Source organism: Hypanus sabinus, chromosome 26 (genome assembly GCF_030144855.1).
Source record: "Hypanus sabinus isolate sHypSab1 chromosome 26, sHypSab1.hap1, whole genome shotgun sequence".
In the NCBI taxonomy this organism is placed as follows: domain Eukaryota; kingdom Metazoa; phylum Chordata; class Chondrichthyes; order Myliobatiformes; family Dasyatidae; genus Hypanus; species Hypanus sabinus.
In genome coordinates, this window is record NC_082731.1 from 17,890,441 (window position 1) to 17,908,185 (window position 17,745).

General features: G+C 50.5%; 1 protein-coding gene across 1 annotated transcript in view; it reads left to right on the plus strand.

The window, feature by feature from the left end:
• The window catches only part of LOC132381845 (large neutral amino acids transporter small subunit 2-like), a 42,672-nt gene that overhangs the window by 4,459 nt on the left and 20,468 nt on the right, over positions 1 to 17,745 (plus strand). Inside the window, exons 3-4 of the mRNA XM_059951466.1 lie at positions 4,108 to 4,312; positions 5,575 to 5,726. Of these exons, the coding sequence (XP_059807449.1) occupies positions 4,108 to 4,312; positions 5,575 to 5,726 (357 nt within the window). The remainder of the gene's footprint in view (positions 1 to 4,107; positions 4,313 to 5,574; positions 5,727 to 17,745) is intronic.

A 17,745-nucleotide genomic window follows, 5' to 3' on the forward strand; every position in this document is an offset into this window, starting at 1 on the left:
TATGATCTAGTTTTGATCATAGAGAGCCAGGGAGGGGGAGAAGAAGAAAGAAATAGAGAAGCAGATAGAGATAGAAAAACAGATGGAAAGAAACACAGAAAGGAAAAGAGAGAGAGGACGAGCGAGATGGTGAGAGAGACAGACAGAGAAAAGCACACACACACATAACGATTCAGAGACAGAAGAGAGTATGGACACAGAGGTTTGGGCATGGGTGGGGTTTAAAATAAAGGCACCATCCCAAAGGCCTGTGTTCGTTGGGTTAGTTACGTAGTCTGGCATGGATCCCAGCCTTGTTAACCACTTGCTGGGGGATCGGGGTGTTAGGTCAGCCCCGACAGACAGCCCAAAGGCCGTGGGGACGTGAGGACGAATGGGATGCATTGCATGTCCTCCTCGAGAAAACACTAGAGCAGAGACACACACAGCGGCATAGGCCCCGGTTCAGTCCCACCCACTGTCGTTGTGCATGCATGTGTGTGAAAAATCTGCACCCTTGTCCAGTGACCCGGGGGGTTTTCTCCATTTACCTCCCACGTTCCAGAGATGTGTGGACCAGTGAAATAATCAGCTATTGTGAATTGCCCCCACTCGCCTCCCCAGTGTGGTGGATTGGTGTGGTTGGGGGCCAGTATGCAGTCTGTGGGCTGAAGGGCCTGCCCCCATGGCAGATGCCTCTATAACTGGCCCTCTTTCTACCTTAGTGAGGCTTCCCATTACCGAGAGACAGAGAGAGGGGTAGAGTGGAGGGGGGAAGAGAGATAGAAGAGATTGGTGGGGTGAGAGAGGGGGTGGAGGTGGGGACGGAGGGAGAAAGAGAGAGAGGTGGAGAGAGGGGTGATGAGAGGGAGAGAGAGGGGTTAGAAAGGGAGGGAGAGAAGGTTGATGTAAAGAGAGGGAGGAGGAGAGAGAGAAGGAGTAGGGGTGGGAAGGAGAGAGAGAGATGGGGTAAAGTGGAAAGAGAGTGGATAGTGGGATGGAGGAATGAAAGAAAGAGAGGAAGCATCCGGCACTTTGGGGCTCCCACAGAATTGACCCAGCGCTAACCCTAAAGATACCCCCCTCCCCATCCCCAATTCCTCTGCCCTCATGCCCGCCTCCAGGAGGGCTGCCGAGGATCAGGGCTGTCGGATTAACCCGTCTCCCTGCCCTTGTCACTTTATCTGAGAAGGAGCTACATGAATCAGTCTCTCTGTTCTCCCTCAGAACGCCACTTCAGATAAATTTTAATCTCGTTATGTCAAGCTTTGAGGAGATTACTCAGCACATGACCACTTCACCCTCGCAACAATTCCCTGCGCCCGCCGTGGTTCAGCTGTGCCTCCTCTCCACCCTTGCGCCGGCATATCCCCTGCCCCACTCTCTCTTCCACCTCGCCCTCACCCCTCAGCCTCCCTTTGCTCCTCATCCATCTCTCCTCCCTTTCTTCAACCTATCAACCCCTTCTCCCCCTCCTGATCTTTCCCTTTTTCACCCCATCCTCTCCCTCTCTACCTTTCTCTCTCCCCACAGTCTAACTCCTTCTTTCACTCTCCCTTTCCCTCTTGCACACTCCCCCCTTCTCCCACTTTATCTCCCTCTCTCTGCCTACTAAACCCTGCCCCCTCACACCTCCTTTTCAATTCCCACTTCTCCTGTCCCTCTCCCTCTCCCTCGCCTCTTCTCCCTCTCTGTTTCCTCAGCACTGTTTCCTCAACCACACTGTCCCACTTTTACTTCTGGCCTCAGCTTCCCCTTTGAGCCCTGTGGCGTGCGTTAGCTTCGATCCTGCAGGCTCAGCTGTCATCTGGCAGTCACCAGACCCATGAGAGTGTGTATCCTTGCCCCCCCCACGCAGTCTAACCACAACACCCCTGCCCCCCCCCCAGTCGATCAGCAGGAAGGATGATCACACTCCCTCCATCAGTAGCAGGTCAGCGTCGCAGTTAGGGACAAGTAAACACTGGGTTTATTTCTGGCAGTCGGTGTTCCACTCAGCCACGGGACAAACAACAGCACAGGAGATAATGTGACACTGAAAAACGGCAAGCTGCTCGACAACTGAAGCAGAGGGTGCTTCTGGGCTCCCCCTCCCTCCACAGGTGCTGCCTGACCCAGGGCCAGAGCTTTCTCCCTTCTCTCACCGCTGGCAGTGATTCGATTATCGCTCAGCCTCAAATTCAAAGTCAGGTTTATCGAGAGGCGCCCGCGTCTGCTCAGGCGTAACGAGAAACTTAATCGCGGCAACACCACAGGAACTTTGCCTCAGGAAAGCAGCAATCGTTAGAAAAATGTTGATTAAACATGCAAGGAAAACGTCCTCAGTCGTGCAGAGTGCTCACAGTGTTGCTGTACTGAGGGAGTGACTCGGGTTGGGTCAAGAGCGAGCGGTTGAAGTGAAGTAGCTGTTCCTGAACCAGGTGGTGTGGGACTTCAGGCTTCTGTACCTCCTGCCCAATGGCACAGCCCGGGTGGTGCGGATCTGCTGTGCAGGAAAGAGCATTATCGGTTGTCAGGGACCCCCACCACCCACCACGTGCTCTCATCCCGCCGCTACCATCATCAGGAAAAAGGTGCAGGAGCCCCAGGACCCACACCACCAGGTTCAGCAATAGTTATTACCCCTCAGCCATCAGGCTCCTGAACCAGTGTGGATAACTTCACTCACCCCAACACTGACCCAATTCCACACCCACACCACCAGGTTCAGCAACAGTTATTACCCCTCAGCCATCAGGCTCCTGAACCAGTGTGGATAACTTCACTCACCCCAACACTGACCCAATTCCACACCTACACCACCAGGTTCAGCAACAGTTATTACCCCTCAGCCATCAACTCTGAACCGATTCCACAACCTAAGGACTCGCTTCCTAGGTCTCTTAATCTCATGTCCTCGTTATCTATTGCCTCTTTATTTATTATTGCTATTTTTGTATTTTTGATTTGTTGGTCTTTGCACGTTAGCTGTTTCCCTGTCTCATGTGCAGTTTTTTATTGATTATATTGTGTTATTCATGCCAGACAATGAACCTCAGGGTGACATAAATGTACTTTGATAATAAATTTACTGTGAACTTTGGTAGACGTTGCCTCGTAGTTACAGGTGATGGAGGGGAGGGATGCACTCACGACTCGCTGCAGCTTCTGACAGCACGGCACGTTGGAATTGCCGGATTGTATCGGGAAGCGTTTATTGTCACGAATGCCAGTGTGCAGTGAAACTCCTTGTTGTGGAGCTGACGGAGGGAGCTGGCGATAATAAACAGCGATGAGCACCAGAGCAACAGTTCAAAGTCCAGTGGTGATTGTAGTAATGCAGAGAGAAACGCTGATGTGACACTAAGTGAGAAATGAGGAACTAGGAGCCCGAGGATGTGGCAACTCCACCGGGGGGGTGGGGGGGGGAACCAATGATAGGATGGGGAAGACACTGGGCCTGACTGGCGTCTCCACTCCGAGATCAGTCGGGGCACTTGAAGGGTTGTTGGGAAGGTTGAGACGGGTTTGGACTGGGTTTCCCGATCACAGCAGGTTTAGGCAGGGGGAGGGGGTTGGCAGATAGTTTGAGGGCCAGAGTCGAGGTGGATGTAGCTGGAAATGCCCCTTGCAGAATTCACGTGGGGTGAATGACGTACACTGACGAAGGGTCTCGCCCTAAACGTCAACTGTTTATTCCCCCTCCGTAGAGGCTGAGTTCCGCCAGCGTTTTGAGTCTGCGAGGGTAAACAGTGAGGATTGGCGACTCGGTGGCTGCGGGGAGGGGAAGAGGGATGTGGAGGGGCAACATGCGGGGCTGTTGGAAAGCTGGGAATGGAGCCAGCACAGACCTGAGGGGTCAAACCTCCTCCTGGGGAGCAAGGTGGGAGAAGGGCAATGAAATGAGGGTGGGAGAGTGATTGGCGGCTGGGGCAATGTAACTGTGGGGGTGGGGGGGTCCTGGGTCAGAATACTGAACCGACGTCCTATCTCTGAAGCAGAAACTGAACGATCCCACAATCTGCCCCATTGTTCTTGCATCCCCTTTTCACTGCCCTTCTCCCTCTCTGCCCCCTGCCGTTCTTCCCTGCCTCCCTTCTGATCCCCACCCCATCACTCACTCTCGCCTCCTCCTCTCTCTCCCCACAGGGAACATCATCGGTTCGGGGATCTTCGTCTCCCCGAAGGGCGTGATGGAGAACGCTGGTTCGGTCGGCCTGGCCTTGATCGTCTGGATTATCACGGGCTTCATCACCGCCATCGGCGCGCTCTGCTACGCCGAGCTGGGAGTCACCATCCCGAAATCAGGCGGCGACTACTCTTACGTCAAGGATATCTTCGGCGGACTGGCAGGGTGAGGTGCTGGCGGTGTCCTCTCACCCCAGGGGCAGGGGACACACTCTCATCTTGAGACCATGGTGGGGGGGGGCACGGTTTGGGTTGCATCAGGCCCTCAGTGGTGGGGGGGAGGGTTTGTGGGTTGTATGCAGGACTTCTGGGTGGGGAGGTGGCCAGATTTCTCTCCACCGATTTGTCCCCTCTGCTTCCTGCCCTCCCTCTATACCTCTGCCTCTCTGCTTTCCGCTTTCTCTCCCTCCCCCACTCCTTTCCCTCTCCCCTCCTCTCCCTGCCCCCTCTCCCTATCAACCTCCCTTTCCCTCTGTTCTCATTCCTCTCCCCTCTCACTTTCCCCTTCTCCCCGCTCCCATTCTCTCCCTCTTCTCCCTTCACACACCGGCTGCTTTGGGGCGGGAGGTCCCGATTTCGAATCCAGCCAGCTCCCTTGCTTTTCCATCCGTGCTGGGTTGAGCGCCGAGCGAGCAACTCAACCTCGTAAAGAAAAGAAATCGCCTGCTACAGAAACATCAACAGCAAGGAGTTGATGACCTGTGCTCCCTCGTGAGTTGAAAGGCAATTTCTCTTCTTCCTTCACTTTCCCCCATCACCTACCCATCTACCCCTCCACCCTTCCCCTCTATCTTTCCCTTTCCCTTCCACACTCCCTCTTCTTCTGCCTATCTATTCCTCCTCTCCCTGCCCCTCCTCCCCATCAATCTCCCTTTCCCTCTGTTCTCATTACTTTCCCCTTCTTCCCCCTCCCTCCCCTTCTCTCCCCTCTTCTCCCTTCACTTTCCTCCATTACCTAACCATCTCCCTCTCCACCCCTCCCCAGCTACCCCTCTCCCCATCTTCCCCCATTCCTTTTCCTCTCCCTATCTATTTCTCCTCTTTCCCTCCCATCCCTCTCTTACTTTTCCTTTTTTCCCTTCTCTCTGGCTCTCCCCTTTTCTCCCCTTCTCCCTTGCCCTCTATCCCTTCCCACCATTTCCCTCTCCGCCCCTTCTACCTCTTCCCTCTCTCTCCTTCCTCTCAATCTCCCCTCACCAGTCCTACTCTCCTTGCCCCCACCTCTTCTCTCTCCCTCTCCCCAGTACAATGTTACAGGAGTCCGTGGCTGTCAGTTTACCTGCTGGTCTGTGTGTGTGGGTTTCAGGCCGGGGATTTGGGTTGGGATCAGATTTTCCAGTGGGGTGAGTGTCACGGGGCAGGACAGCCTCGCCTGCTCCCTTGGTGCTGGTCTGCCTAACCACTTCCCCCACCCTGCCTTGTGTGCAGCTTCCTGCGACTCTGGATTGCTGTGCTGGTCATCTACCCGACCAACCAGGCTGTCATCGCACTGACCTTCTCAAACTACGTCCTGTACCCGATCTTCCCCACCTGTCTGGCCCCCGAGCTGGGCCTTCGCTTGCTGGCTGCCGTTTGCCTCTGTAAGTACACGCCAGTCCCTCGTCAAGCTTGTGTGTCGCTTGGATTTCCAGCATCTGCAGGTTTTCTCTTGCTTGTGACAAGAAACATAAGGTTGTGATGGTAGGCGGTCTAAATTTTCCGCATGTTGACTGGGAATCCCACACTGTAAAAGGACTAGAGTTGGCTAAATGTGTTCAGGAAAGTTTCCTACACCGGTACATAGAAGTGCCAATGGGAGAACTTGCGATACTGGATCTGCTGTTAGGGAATGAGACAGGACACTTAGCACCCAGTGACCACAAAGCCATTAGTTCCGAGTTGGCAAGAGTGGGATGGGACGGGCTGTTATCTGGCAAAGGTTTTCGTCTGTAGAAATCTGCCAACGTCTTTGATGACATACCAAATCTCGTCAAACCTTTACCACGAGATGGTGTTCACCTTGAGAGATGTTGAAGGATCACAGCATGTGTTTCGGGCAGAGACCCTTCATCCTGACTTCCTCCAGCTCTTTGTGTGTGTTGCTCAAGATCTCCAGCACCTGCAGAATCTCTTGTGTGTGAGAGTTCATCTTTTAGTCCATGAGAGGTCAGTTCAAGAGTCTGGTAACAGTGGGACAGGCCCCGTCCTCTGTTCTGCTCGAGCTTCAGTATCTTCTGGGGAGGAGAGAAGGGTGGGACATGTCCTTTGCTGATTTCCCAGGGCAGTGGGAAATATCGATGGAGTCAGTACAGGGGTATCCGTGATGAGCTGAACCGTGTCCACAACTCTCTGCGGTTTCATCACAGTCAGTGGCAATAGCAGAACGTCGTCTTTCAGTTACGAAGCATGCAGGGTCACAAGTGCCTCATCGGGGTAGGCTGGGAGAGCTCTTGCACTTGAGAGGTCAGTTCAAGAGTGGGGTAGAAGCTGTCCTTAGGAGATGGGGCTTTCAGTATCTTCTCCCCAATGGGAGGAGGGGGGGAGAGGAGAGAATGACCGGGTTATCTTGCTGCCCGACCGAGTGTGGCCGGTGTAAACAGAGGGGACATTTGGTTAACGACCTCATCGTAGCGCCTTGTCGGTCAGCGGAAGGGTTTGGGTGTCGGGAGGTGGGTCACTCCCCACAGGATCTCCAGCCTCTGGACAGGGGTAGACAGAAGAGCTCAGTGTGGTCACGGATGGGCTGGTCGCTGCGTTCCCCGCGCTCAAGAGTGGTCAGCACTTCCTCCGGAAAACTGAGGCTGTCTGGTGCCTGAGGTGTGGTTGCTCGAGGCTGAGGTTGGTAGATAGCGGGATGCTCGGGAATGGAAACCTGGGGATCGAGTAGGGGAATGGTCAAGGTACAGAGCAGCTTGGGAAGGGGGAATGTGGCCGGGATCATGAACCCCTCTCTCCCATTCCCATTCTCTCCCCCTCCCCCCCTCCCTCCCTCCCTCCCTCTCGCACATAATCTCCGTGGGATTTCATGAGACCGGAGTCACCTCCCACTGACCCTCTGACCCTCACTCTACGCTGAGGTGGTAATCCCCTTGCTCACAGCCCAGCCCCAGTCACTGGCCCCTCTAATCTCTGCCGATCACTTCTTTCTCTGCCATATTTCCCTCTCATTGCCATCTCCTGGTTCATTTGCTCTCATTTAATGTGTTTATATTTTCTCTCCACCATTCGGACACTGACTATGTCTCCATCTCTCTCTGTTCCTCTTTTACACTTTCCCCTCCATTTTCTGTGAGTAAGCTTTATCTCTGTCTCCCCATTTTCAGTCCTCACCATGCGCTCTCTCCCTGTACGTCTCTGCCTTTCATTCATTTCATGCTTGTCGCTTTCCTTGCCTCTGCCTCTCTCTATATACAGTTGTCTACCTCTCCCGGTTCCTTCTCTCTGCCTGTCCATCTACGTCTCTCTTGTCACTTTCTTTCCATCTTCCATTCTTCTCTCACGCTCCCTCTCTCCCCCACCTTCTCTTGCTATCCCCCTCTCTCCGTTTCGCATTCCTGCCCCTCTCTCCAACCACGACAGGACAAGCCCCTCACCCCAGGAGCCTCTCTCATCTGGTGATCTGTCTCCATATTTACCTGTCCTTTCTTCGGCAAGTGGAGTAAAGCTGTGTACTGCAGACCGAGTGTGGTCTCCCTAGCACCCTGTACCATCCCGACAAAACGACCTCCTTTCTCACCTCGAGACCGTTTGCTATGAAGGCCGGGGCGAGGAGACTGAGCTGGTTGTGTCGTGGTTTCTCGCGCCCCCACAAACGACCAGGAGGCGCTGAAGATTCTTCAAGAAGTATTAAACTTTAATTTGCAAATCAAAGCTGAGACAGTCAGTGAGCTAGTCGCTGATTGCCCACCGATCCTTGTACACAGCATTCTTTATAGCAATCTCCTGGTTTAGTTGCATTAGCATATCCAATCGGTCTATAGTTGCGTATCACAAGTACATCCGCCACTATTGTTTCTACCCATTGACTTAATCACGTTCTAATCTACATCTCTTGGCTACCTCTCATTAACACACCATTGTCTTCTACATTCTTAATATTTCATTCTCCTACTAAATTGGGTACTTGCATAGCAAATAGCAAACTCAGACTACATAATTACCATATCTTAACACACATTGTCTTCTACATTCCTAAGATTTCATTCTCTAGCAAATAGCAAGTTGCAACTTTTATACTCCAATATATCCCCCCTTTGAGATCCAGAGGGTCTCACACAGAGAAAAGACTAAGAGTCTGCGCACAATAGCCCCAATAAACTCAAGCACTTATTCCCAAATCTCGGGTTAAACTATAATTTTCTGCGCCAAGACCTCAAAGTATTCTCTCTCTGTTACTCTGGGCCGTTGAGCCAAAAACCTGTCCCTTTCTTTGTACCTGAGACGGAAAAAACTCAGAAGCCCTTACAATCTACTCCCACACTGTCGTTTTGCTCTTGTTCATCCTGCAGGTGTTGTAGGCTGTAACGATACATTTTCGGTGTTTCTTTCTCCACTAAGCTTGCTTCAGTAATTGCCACGAGCATCGGAAATTGTTTGGTTGCAGCACGCTCTACGAAATTTGAGACAAGGAAGAAAACAGCACAGCACAAGCGCACAGCTCAACAATACACTACTGACAGTTATTGCCATTTTAGTCAGCTATGCTCCCCATCCTCCGAGTCTACTTTCTAACCAGTCAAATAACTGATGTCTGGACCCTGCATTCTGTCCGCATGCCTCGCACTGTGACAAGACAAAGTCCACTGAAGCCTGTAAATAAGGTGACCAAAAACCATCTTCTTTATTTTCTTTATCACTTCCCTTGCACAATGGTCAATCCCATGCGCTTCTGAAATCCAAATCGTCAGTGGAGGGGTGGGCGCTACCAACAAACCGTCTTCCATGCTCCACAAGCCTTCCGGGTTCTGCTTGGCCCCCCTTCGTCTCCACATTGTCTGTTCTGCCAGAGTTGCCTTACCTTGTATTTCAATTAGGTCCTCTACCTCAGGTTCTGGAGCTAGGCTTACCTGGGGGGGCAATGACAGCTGATGTACATCCAGACGCTTTTCTGGCTGCCTCGTCCGCAGCTTGATTTCCCTTTGTTATTACATCATTTCCCTTTTTATGTGCCTGGCATTTTACTATAGCCAATGCTTTAGGTTTCATCGTGGCTTTTATTAAGTCTAGAATTCGCTGACAATGTTGTCTGGGATCTCCACTACTTTTTTTTAAAACCTCTCTGTTTCCACACTGCCCCGGACAAATGGCACACTCGATGAGCATATGCCGAATCAGTCTAGATGTCTACTTTCTCACCTTCCATCATTTCACACGCAGCTGTCAGGGCTTTGATTTCCGCTAGTTGGGCAGAACACGGTTGGGGACAGGACTCCATCCTTATAATTTTATAGCTCGACTGATCCTGCTGTACTACTGAGAACCCTGCATGATTTCCATCATAATCCCTATAACAAGAGCCATCTACGAACAGAACCTTTTTATCTGCATCCTCTAGTGGTTCTGACCATAAATCTGCTCTCAATTTGGCCAATGCCATCGTCTTCCCTACACAATCATGGGGTTCTCCTTCATAGCCCAAAGGGACAAAATCGGCTATATTACTGGTAGTGCAGCTCTGTATGGTTATGTCTGGAAATGTCAATAGCATCTGATACGCTGCTATCCTGGCTGGCGTCAGCACAAATTTCCCTCTTTCCAGCAATTCTGCTGCTTTGTGGTGTGTGTACAGAGTCACAGGATAGCCCAGGGTTACAGATGATGCCTTTCCATATGCATAGTACAGCGCCGCCAATCCCTGATAACAGGGTGGATACCCCTGAGCCACCTCATCTAGTCTCGTACTGTAGTATGCTATCAGCTGCTTTGCTTTTCCTGTGCCTGTCCCTTGTGTTAGAACCGCTGTGACATAACCCTCTTGTTGGTTGGATATATACAAATGAAAAACCTTCTCGTAGTCAGGCAAAGCTAATGCTGGTGCTGACTGCAATTCCTGCTTGAAAGCTTGAAAGCGATCACTGCCTCTCCATTCCACTGTAAGCCGTTCTTCAAATTTGTATGTCCTGCTTCTTTCATTATCTTTCTCAAAGGTGCCACAATCTCAGCATATTCTCCTATCCAATCTGAGCTGTACCCTGCCATTCCCAAAAACATCATCATCATCATCTGATCTGGTGCTATCACCTTCACTCCCTTGGATATTACCCTGCCTAAGTATTCCACTTGCTGCGTGCAAAATTGCAGTTTCTTTTTGGATACTTTATGTCCTCCGTGCGCCAGTTTCTCTAACGGAGTTATAGTATCCTGCTCACACTGTTCCTTGCTGTGGGAGCAAATCAACAGGTCATCCACATACTGTAACAATGTACTTTCCAATGGTATGCCCTCTAGGTCTGCCTTCAACACCTGATTAAAAACGTGTGGTGAATGTTTAAATCCTTGCGGCATTCTGGTATAGGTATACTGAGCACCTCTGTAAGTAAATGCAAACAGATACTGACACTGGTCGGCTAGAGGAATGCTGAAGAAAGCCGAACACAAATCAATCACTGAAAAGTAACTTGCTTCTGGTGGAACATTAGTCAAATGTGTGTGGGTTGGGGACTACCGATGGCCGGTCCTCTACCACATCATTTACCGCTCACAAATCATGCACCAATCTCCACTTAGATTTATCTGCTTTTAAGACCGGCAGCAACGGGGTATTGCATGGACTGTTTGTTCTTTTAAGCACTCCTATTTCAAGCAACCCCTGCACTGTTGATGCTATTCCCTCTTCTGCTTCTGGTCTTAGAGGGTATTGTGATCTCCTGGGTGGAATTGCTCCCCTTTTCAGCCTTATTTCCACCTGACTAGCTGTTTTTATTTTCCCTACGTCCGTGTCATGGTGTGACCACAGAATAGACGGCAACTCATCTAACCTGTTATCTTTCTGCTGGCCTCTTTCCTTTCCCAGCAATGGCATGTGTGGTTGGGGAGTTATTTGGACCTCTCTCACTGTCCTTACCATATCTACACTTACCATTATTTTAATACAATTGTTGTCTTCTGATATCCACACCTCTGGCGTGATTTTCCTCCACACTGTTACGGTTTCAGCACACTTAACTAAGGGTCCTAAGTCTTTAGACTGATATTCCTTGTTTACCAACAACGTAATGTGGGGCGCAGCCTCCGGTATCCTGTACCATTTTTCTAAAAAGGTGTTCCACTTAACTTGTAAAGCTGCCCCTTGCTTTCCAGTTATCACAGCCTCCCCTTCCAGGCGCTGCTGGGTACATACCTCCAGGTGCCATTTCTCCCCTGTTCTGAGTCTCGTCAAAAATCACTGTACAGTGTAGCTCAGATTTGGGCATTACAGCCCTGGGTAATATAGGCTGCACGCCTTTTTCCATTTTTCCCAGGTTTCCTGAATCTGATATGCGATGTCTCCTATCCAAAAGACATTAGCCTTCTTGTCTTCTCGCACTATCAATTGAGCCCCTGCTCTTTCCACACTCAGCCCATTTCTGGTGCATTCTAATTTTAATTCCATTTTCAATAAGGCATCTCTGCCTAACAAATTAATCGGAGTTCCTTTAAATACTAGCACCGGCAAAACAATTCCTTTATTTCCCATTCTCAACGGCACTGGAGCCGTGCACTGTGTCAACTGCGTTTTCCCCGAGAACTCTACCGTCTTAATAAACTTTCCTGTCATGGGAAGGTGAAGGGCATACTGTGGCTGTACACAAGTATACGTGGCTCCAGTATCTATCACCATTGGTGTCAGTTGCCCTTCTAACATAACCTGAACAATGGGTTCCTCGTCTGCCTCCCTTGTTATCATTGGGTTATCATCCCTTCCCACTCGAGTTCTCGGGGCACCCCTAATACCTCGCATAGGGGTTCACAGGTCCACTTGGGCCTGTTGGGGGCTGGTCCTTGGCTAAACTTTAGTTCCCTTCTTATCGGTTCCTGCTGGTGTGTGACAGGCCATGGTGTAAACGGACAATCTCTTCTCATGTGATCTGGCTGATTACATCCCCAGCACAATCTCTCTACTTCTCTTTCCACCTGTTTCCTCACTGGTCCCCTCTGCCCATAGCTCCTCTGTCCCCCTCCTTGGGACTTCCAGTCCTGTCTGGGCTGTTTGAATTTAGTCTGTTCCTGATAGGGCATTTGTGGAAATGCTCCTCCAAAGACGTTGATTATTGGCTTGGGGTTTTCCGGCCCTTGTCTTACAGTATGATCAGTTCCTCCATATAGCGGTGCTTCATCCAGTTCGATGGCTGTACTCGGATCGGTGGTTGCTGGCAGCATCTTTTTGCTTTTCTCTTTTTCCTTCTTTTTGAGTTCTTCGAGCTGCATTTGTATTAACTTTCTTTGCACCTCTTCCTGCTACTCAGTCAACCTTCATTTGTCTTTCCGGTATTTCTCAACCGCATGGACTACATGGTCTCTAAATTCTTGTGGGGTCATTGACGTTAGCCCAACCACTTACTCCAGTTTCGATTTTATTTGCGGAGGCATTGCATCCAAAATGCTATGTCGGAACAGTGTGGTGATAAATAAGCTATTTTCCACATCTTGCTCAGTCTCCAGTCTCCACCTTTTCAACTGGTTTTCTACATAGGCTGCTGGGTTTTCAGTGTCTCCCAGTGGATTCCCTTTTAAGGCTTTGGGGTCCACTTTGGGTGGGTAAAGCTTCCTGAGGGCCTGCCATACCCTCTGCCTCACTCTGTCAAACCCGTCTCCATCAGTTCTCGGGTTGTTCGAGTTTACTATGCCAGCCATTTCCATCAGTTTGTTAAATTTGGAGGTTCCCATCAACCTTATCAACAGTGCCTTCAAATCTCCCATAGCCAATAATCGTCTCGCTGTTTCTTCTTCAAAGGCTCTAATCCATTTCCCTGCTCCTTCATGTAGATTGGGCAGAGTGTTTTTCAGCCCCTCTAGGTCCTGGGATCCCCAAGGGATGTACTGCACTTGTCCTGATCCTTTAACAACGGCATCATTCTTCCTCCTTCTTCCCACCTGCCCTGGCTCTCCTCCTCACCTGCCTCCCCATCTGTCTCAGGGTATGTCTTTACTGCCTCCCACACAAATGTCTCCGGGGTCCTCTTCTTCCCTCGGTCTCCCTGTGGAGTCCTTCCTTTCTGTCTTGATTCAATACTTGGTTGGCCCCTGGAGTATTTTTCGCATCTCCTCTGGCAATCCCCTCTCAGTAACTTATCTAGCTCTCTCTCTACTTCCGCAAGTCGCTCCCCTACTGCCTCCTTCTGCTCTTCTAGGCTTCTGCCTCCTACCTCTTCCCCACAAATTCTCGCATCCTCTCTCTCTCCACTTAACTCTTGCTCCTCCAATGAGTCACCTTCTCTTTCTTCCTGTCCGTGTCTGTACATCTGTGGCAGGGGCTCCTCATGATCCTTACTCATGCTTGATTCCCTTCTCTCTTGTGTTTCTCCAAGACTCTCATCTCCTATCTTTTTTCCACTTCCTCTTGAATGCCTCATCTCTTCCTGCCCTGATGAGCCACTTTCTTTTCTAGTCTGTTTATTTCTATGGTATAACCGATACTCCTCATACTCCTTTTCCTCTCTCAAGTATTTCATCCGTTCAATCTCTTCATTCATTTCTCACTTTGTCTGTTCCACCTTTATCCTTTCTGCCTGTATCTCCTTCCATATCGCTGCTTTTTCCTTCTCGTATTGTCTTCTTTCCTCCTCATTATCCCAAACTTGTATTTCTCCCTGCATGTTAACTGTTCCCGTCAGCAGGGGGCATTGCTTAGGGGTTCCTTCCTCATTTTAGGGAGGGGGCTTTTCTGTTTCTTTCACATCCGGGTACGGAGCTGAAGTCAGCTTCTCACTGTACCTTCCTCTCTCTCTAACAGGCTGTTTCTCCAGCACCCTAGTGTCTTCCTCGCTTGTAATCAATATTCTACCTGTCCTCCTCAGCCTTTCTCCCTCCGAGTTTTAGCACTTCCATTTCTCGTTCTCTTTTTTGCCCTCTTCTTAGATTTATCTTTTGGTTTGTAATTTTTAATTAGTCCCTCCATTTCTTCGCACAAACTTACATCAAACGTTTCTTCTCTTGGCCACTTTGTGACCAGGTTTTTGGTTATTTTTTCCCATTTTTCTGAAGTTTTTGTGATCTCATATTTATTTATTGGGAATTTTTTGCTCAGAATCTCTACTGCCGTTCCTTTACCTGTCATGTTATTTCTCTCTTTTTAAAGATTCACAGTTCGTTTACTGGATATTATTTACTCTTAATTCTCTGCCTAGTCTATCGTCTATCTACCAGCGCTTTAAACTATATATTGGACTGTCCTTGTTTCCTATTCTGTTCTGACCGTACAGACCTCTATTCAAAGCGGTATCCACAGAACTTGCTCTTTGCACCTCATCTATTCAGACCCTTATCTCTTAAGGCGGTATCCACGAGGATTTTCTCTATTTTACTTTCCCTGCCCGTTCAGACCTTTGTTTCATACGAAGCGGTACCCACAGGGACTTACCAACACCACGTGGAATTTTTCTTCACTTCTTATTAGCTTATTTGTACTTACCCTCACTGCAGTGTTCTTGATCAATCCTCTGAGCCTCCTGTTTAACCCCCAATTCTGCCAGATTCTTTGGACCGGAGAGACCCTTCGGCAGTGGTTCCACACTTCTGAGACTCCAAGACCTCCCCAAAACCAACAGAATTCTTAGTCCAAATTATCGCAAAAAGCGCTTACCTTTTGTTTGGGTGCACCCTTAATTCTGTTAGCCTTGTGGGGGACCCTAGAGGACCGGGAAGCGTCCCCAATCTGCCGTTTCCTTTCCGCGGGTCTCTATCCGGTCCTGCTGCGGTTGCCAATTTTGTCGTGGTTTCTCGTGCCCCACAAACGACCAGGAGACGCAGAAGGTTCTTCAAGAAGCATTAAACTTTAATTTGCAAATCAAAGCTGAGACAGTCATTGAGCTAGTCGCTGATTGCCCACCATCCCTGGACATAGCATTTTTTATAGCAATCTCCTGGTTTAGTTGCATTAGCATATGCAATGGTCTATAGTTGTGTATCACAAGTACATCCGTCACTATTGTTTCTACCCATTGACTTAATCCTGTTCTAATCTACATCTCTTAGCTACCTCTCATTAACCCACCATTGTCTTCTACATTCTTAATATTTCATTCTCCTACTAAATTGGGTACATGCATAGCAAATAGCAAACTCAGACTACATAATTTACGTCTCTTAGCTTCCTCTTAACACACCATTGTCTTCTCCATTCCTAAGATTTCATTCTCTAGCAAATAGCAAGTTGCAACCTTTATACTCCAATATTTGCAGCACCTGAATCACGCACTAGATGAAGAACCCGCTTACGCATCTCTCCGGGATCTGTGCCGTGCCACGATCCTGGCCCCTTCAGACACTTCCACTGACCCTCTCTGTCACGCCTGTCTGCTTGTCTCTCATCTCCGTTCTCCGCTCTCTCTGCACTTGTCTCTCTCCAACTTCCCTCCCCCTTTCTCCCCTACTCTCCCTGATCTCTCCTTTCCTTTCTTTCTCCCGTTCCCCCCTCTTCACTATCCCTTTATCTCTCTCTCCACATTCCCTCCTCTTTCCAGCCCCTCTCTCCCTACTCCTTCAAAACCACCCTCTTTGCCAAATACAGGGGTGCTTTTAACATTAAGGAGTGATGAAGATGGTGGAAGAATTGATGTTCCATCCCTTCATGCCTTTTGGCCGTAAAGGTCTTTGCCCACTCACAAAATCCCATTACGCCCCCCCATTTACCTGTAACTCCTCCCCACATCCCCATCAACTACCCCCAGCTTGTCTGCCTAACCCCCACACTGGGGCAATTGACACTGAGCTGCAAACAGCTTTGGGATGTGGAGGAAACAGGAAGGCCAAAAAGTTACAAGGAGAACGTGCGGTCAACCCCCACCCTCGTCCCTACCCCCACAGACACAACCCCCACCCTCACACCTACCCCCACCCACATACACATTCACACAGACACAACCCCCACCCTCGTCCCTACCCCCACCCACATACACATTCACACAGACACAACCCCCACCCTCACCCCTACCCCACCCACATACACATTCACACAGACACAACCCCCACCCTCATCCCTACCCCCACCAATGTACAGGTTCCCACAGACACAACCCCCACCCTCACACCTACCCCCACCCACATACACATTCACACAGACACACACACAACCCCCACCCTCACCCCTATCCCCACCAATGTACAGGTTCCCACAGACACAACCCCCACCCTCACACCTACCCCAACCCACATACACATTCACACAGACGCACACAACCCCCACCCTCACACCTGCCCCTACCCACATACACATTCACACAGACACAACCCCCACCCTCACACCTACCCCAACCCACATACACATTCACAGACGCACACAACCCCCACCCTCACACCTACCCCAACCGACATACACATTCACACAGACACACACAACCCCCACCCTCACCCCTAACCCCACCCACATACACATTCCCACAGACACAACCCCCACCCTCACCCCTACCCCAACCCACATACACATTCACACAGACACACACAACCCCCACCCTCACACCTACCCCAACCCACATACACATTCACACAGACACACACAACCCCCACCCTCACCCCTAACCCCACCCACATACACATTCCCACAGACACAACCCCCACCCTCACCCCTACCCCAACCCACATACACATTCACACAGACACACACAACCCCCACCCTCTCCCCTACCCCAACCCACATACACATTCACACAGACACAACCCCCACCCTCACACCTACCCCAACCCACATACACATTCACAGACGCACACAACCCCCACCCTCACACCTACCCCAACCCACATACACATTCACACAGACACAACCCCCACCCTCACACCTACCCCAACCCACATACACATTCACACAGACACAACCCCCACCCTCACCCCTACCCCGTGTACCACGGATGGGATCTGAGTGAGAAAGGGCTCGTTAGCTGCATTTTGAACAAACAGCTGGGGTGACAGGATGGCTGTGAGGGCCACCATGTATTTAATGGGCAGAACAGCCTCCTCTTGGTGCTACTTGAGAAACAGGGTGGCCAGTGGGCCCCTACTCCCTTTCCCCCAGTACTCGGCTTCCTCCCACCCTCGCCATCGGCGCCAGCCAGTCAAACCCCCCGCCCCAAGGGTGGTGCATACCACGTACCAACCCCACCTTGTCCGTGCTACCTTAACCCCTCCCCCGTGTGATGTCTCCACCCAGGGGACAGTGAGTCATCACCGCTGGGTCCATTCCAGGCCGTATTGAGTGACACTCGCAAACAAGCTCTTCCCAGAAGTAGCTGGCCCGTCCGATCTGTGACTCCCCCCTTCCCCGGGGACAACTCTCCAACGTTCTCACAAACACCAAACTCACCGCCTCCACCCCAGGAGAGGGGCAGCTCAGCTTCTTGGCACCCACAGTCCCACTGTCCTCGACTCCCCCACCAATACCTGAGGGGGGAGTATCGACGGGAGGGGGCTGGCAAAGTACTGCCGTCTTCA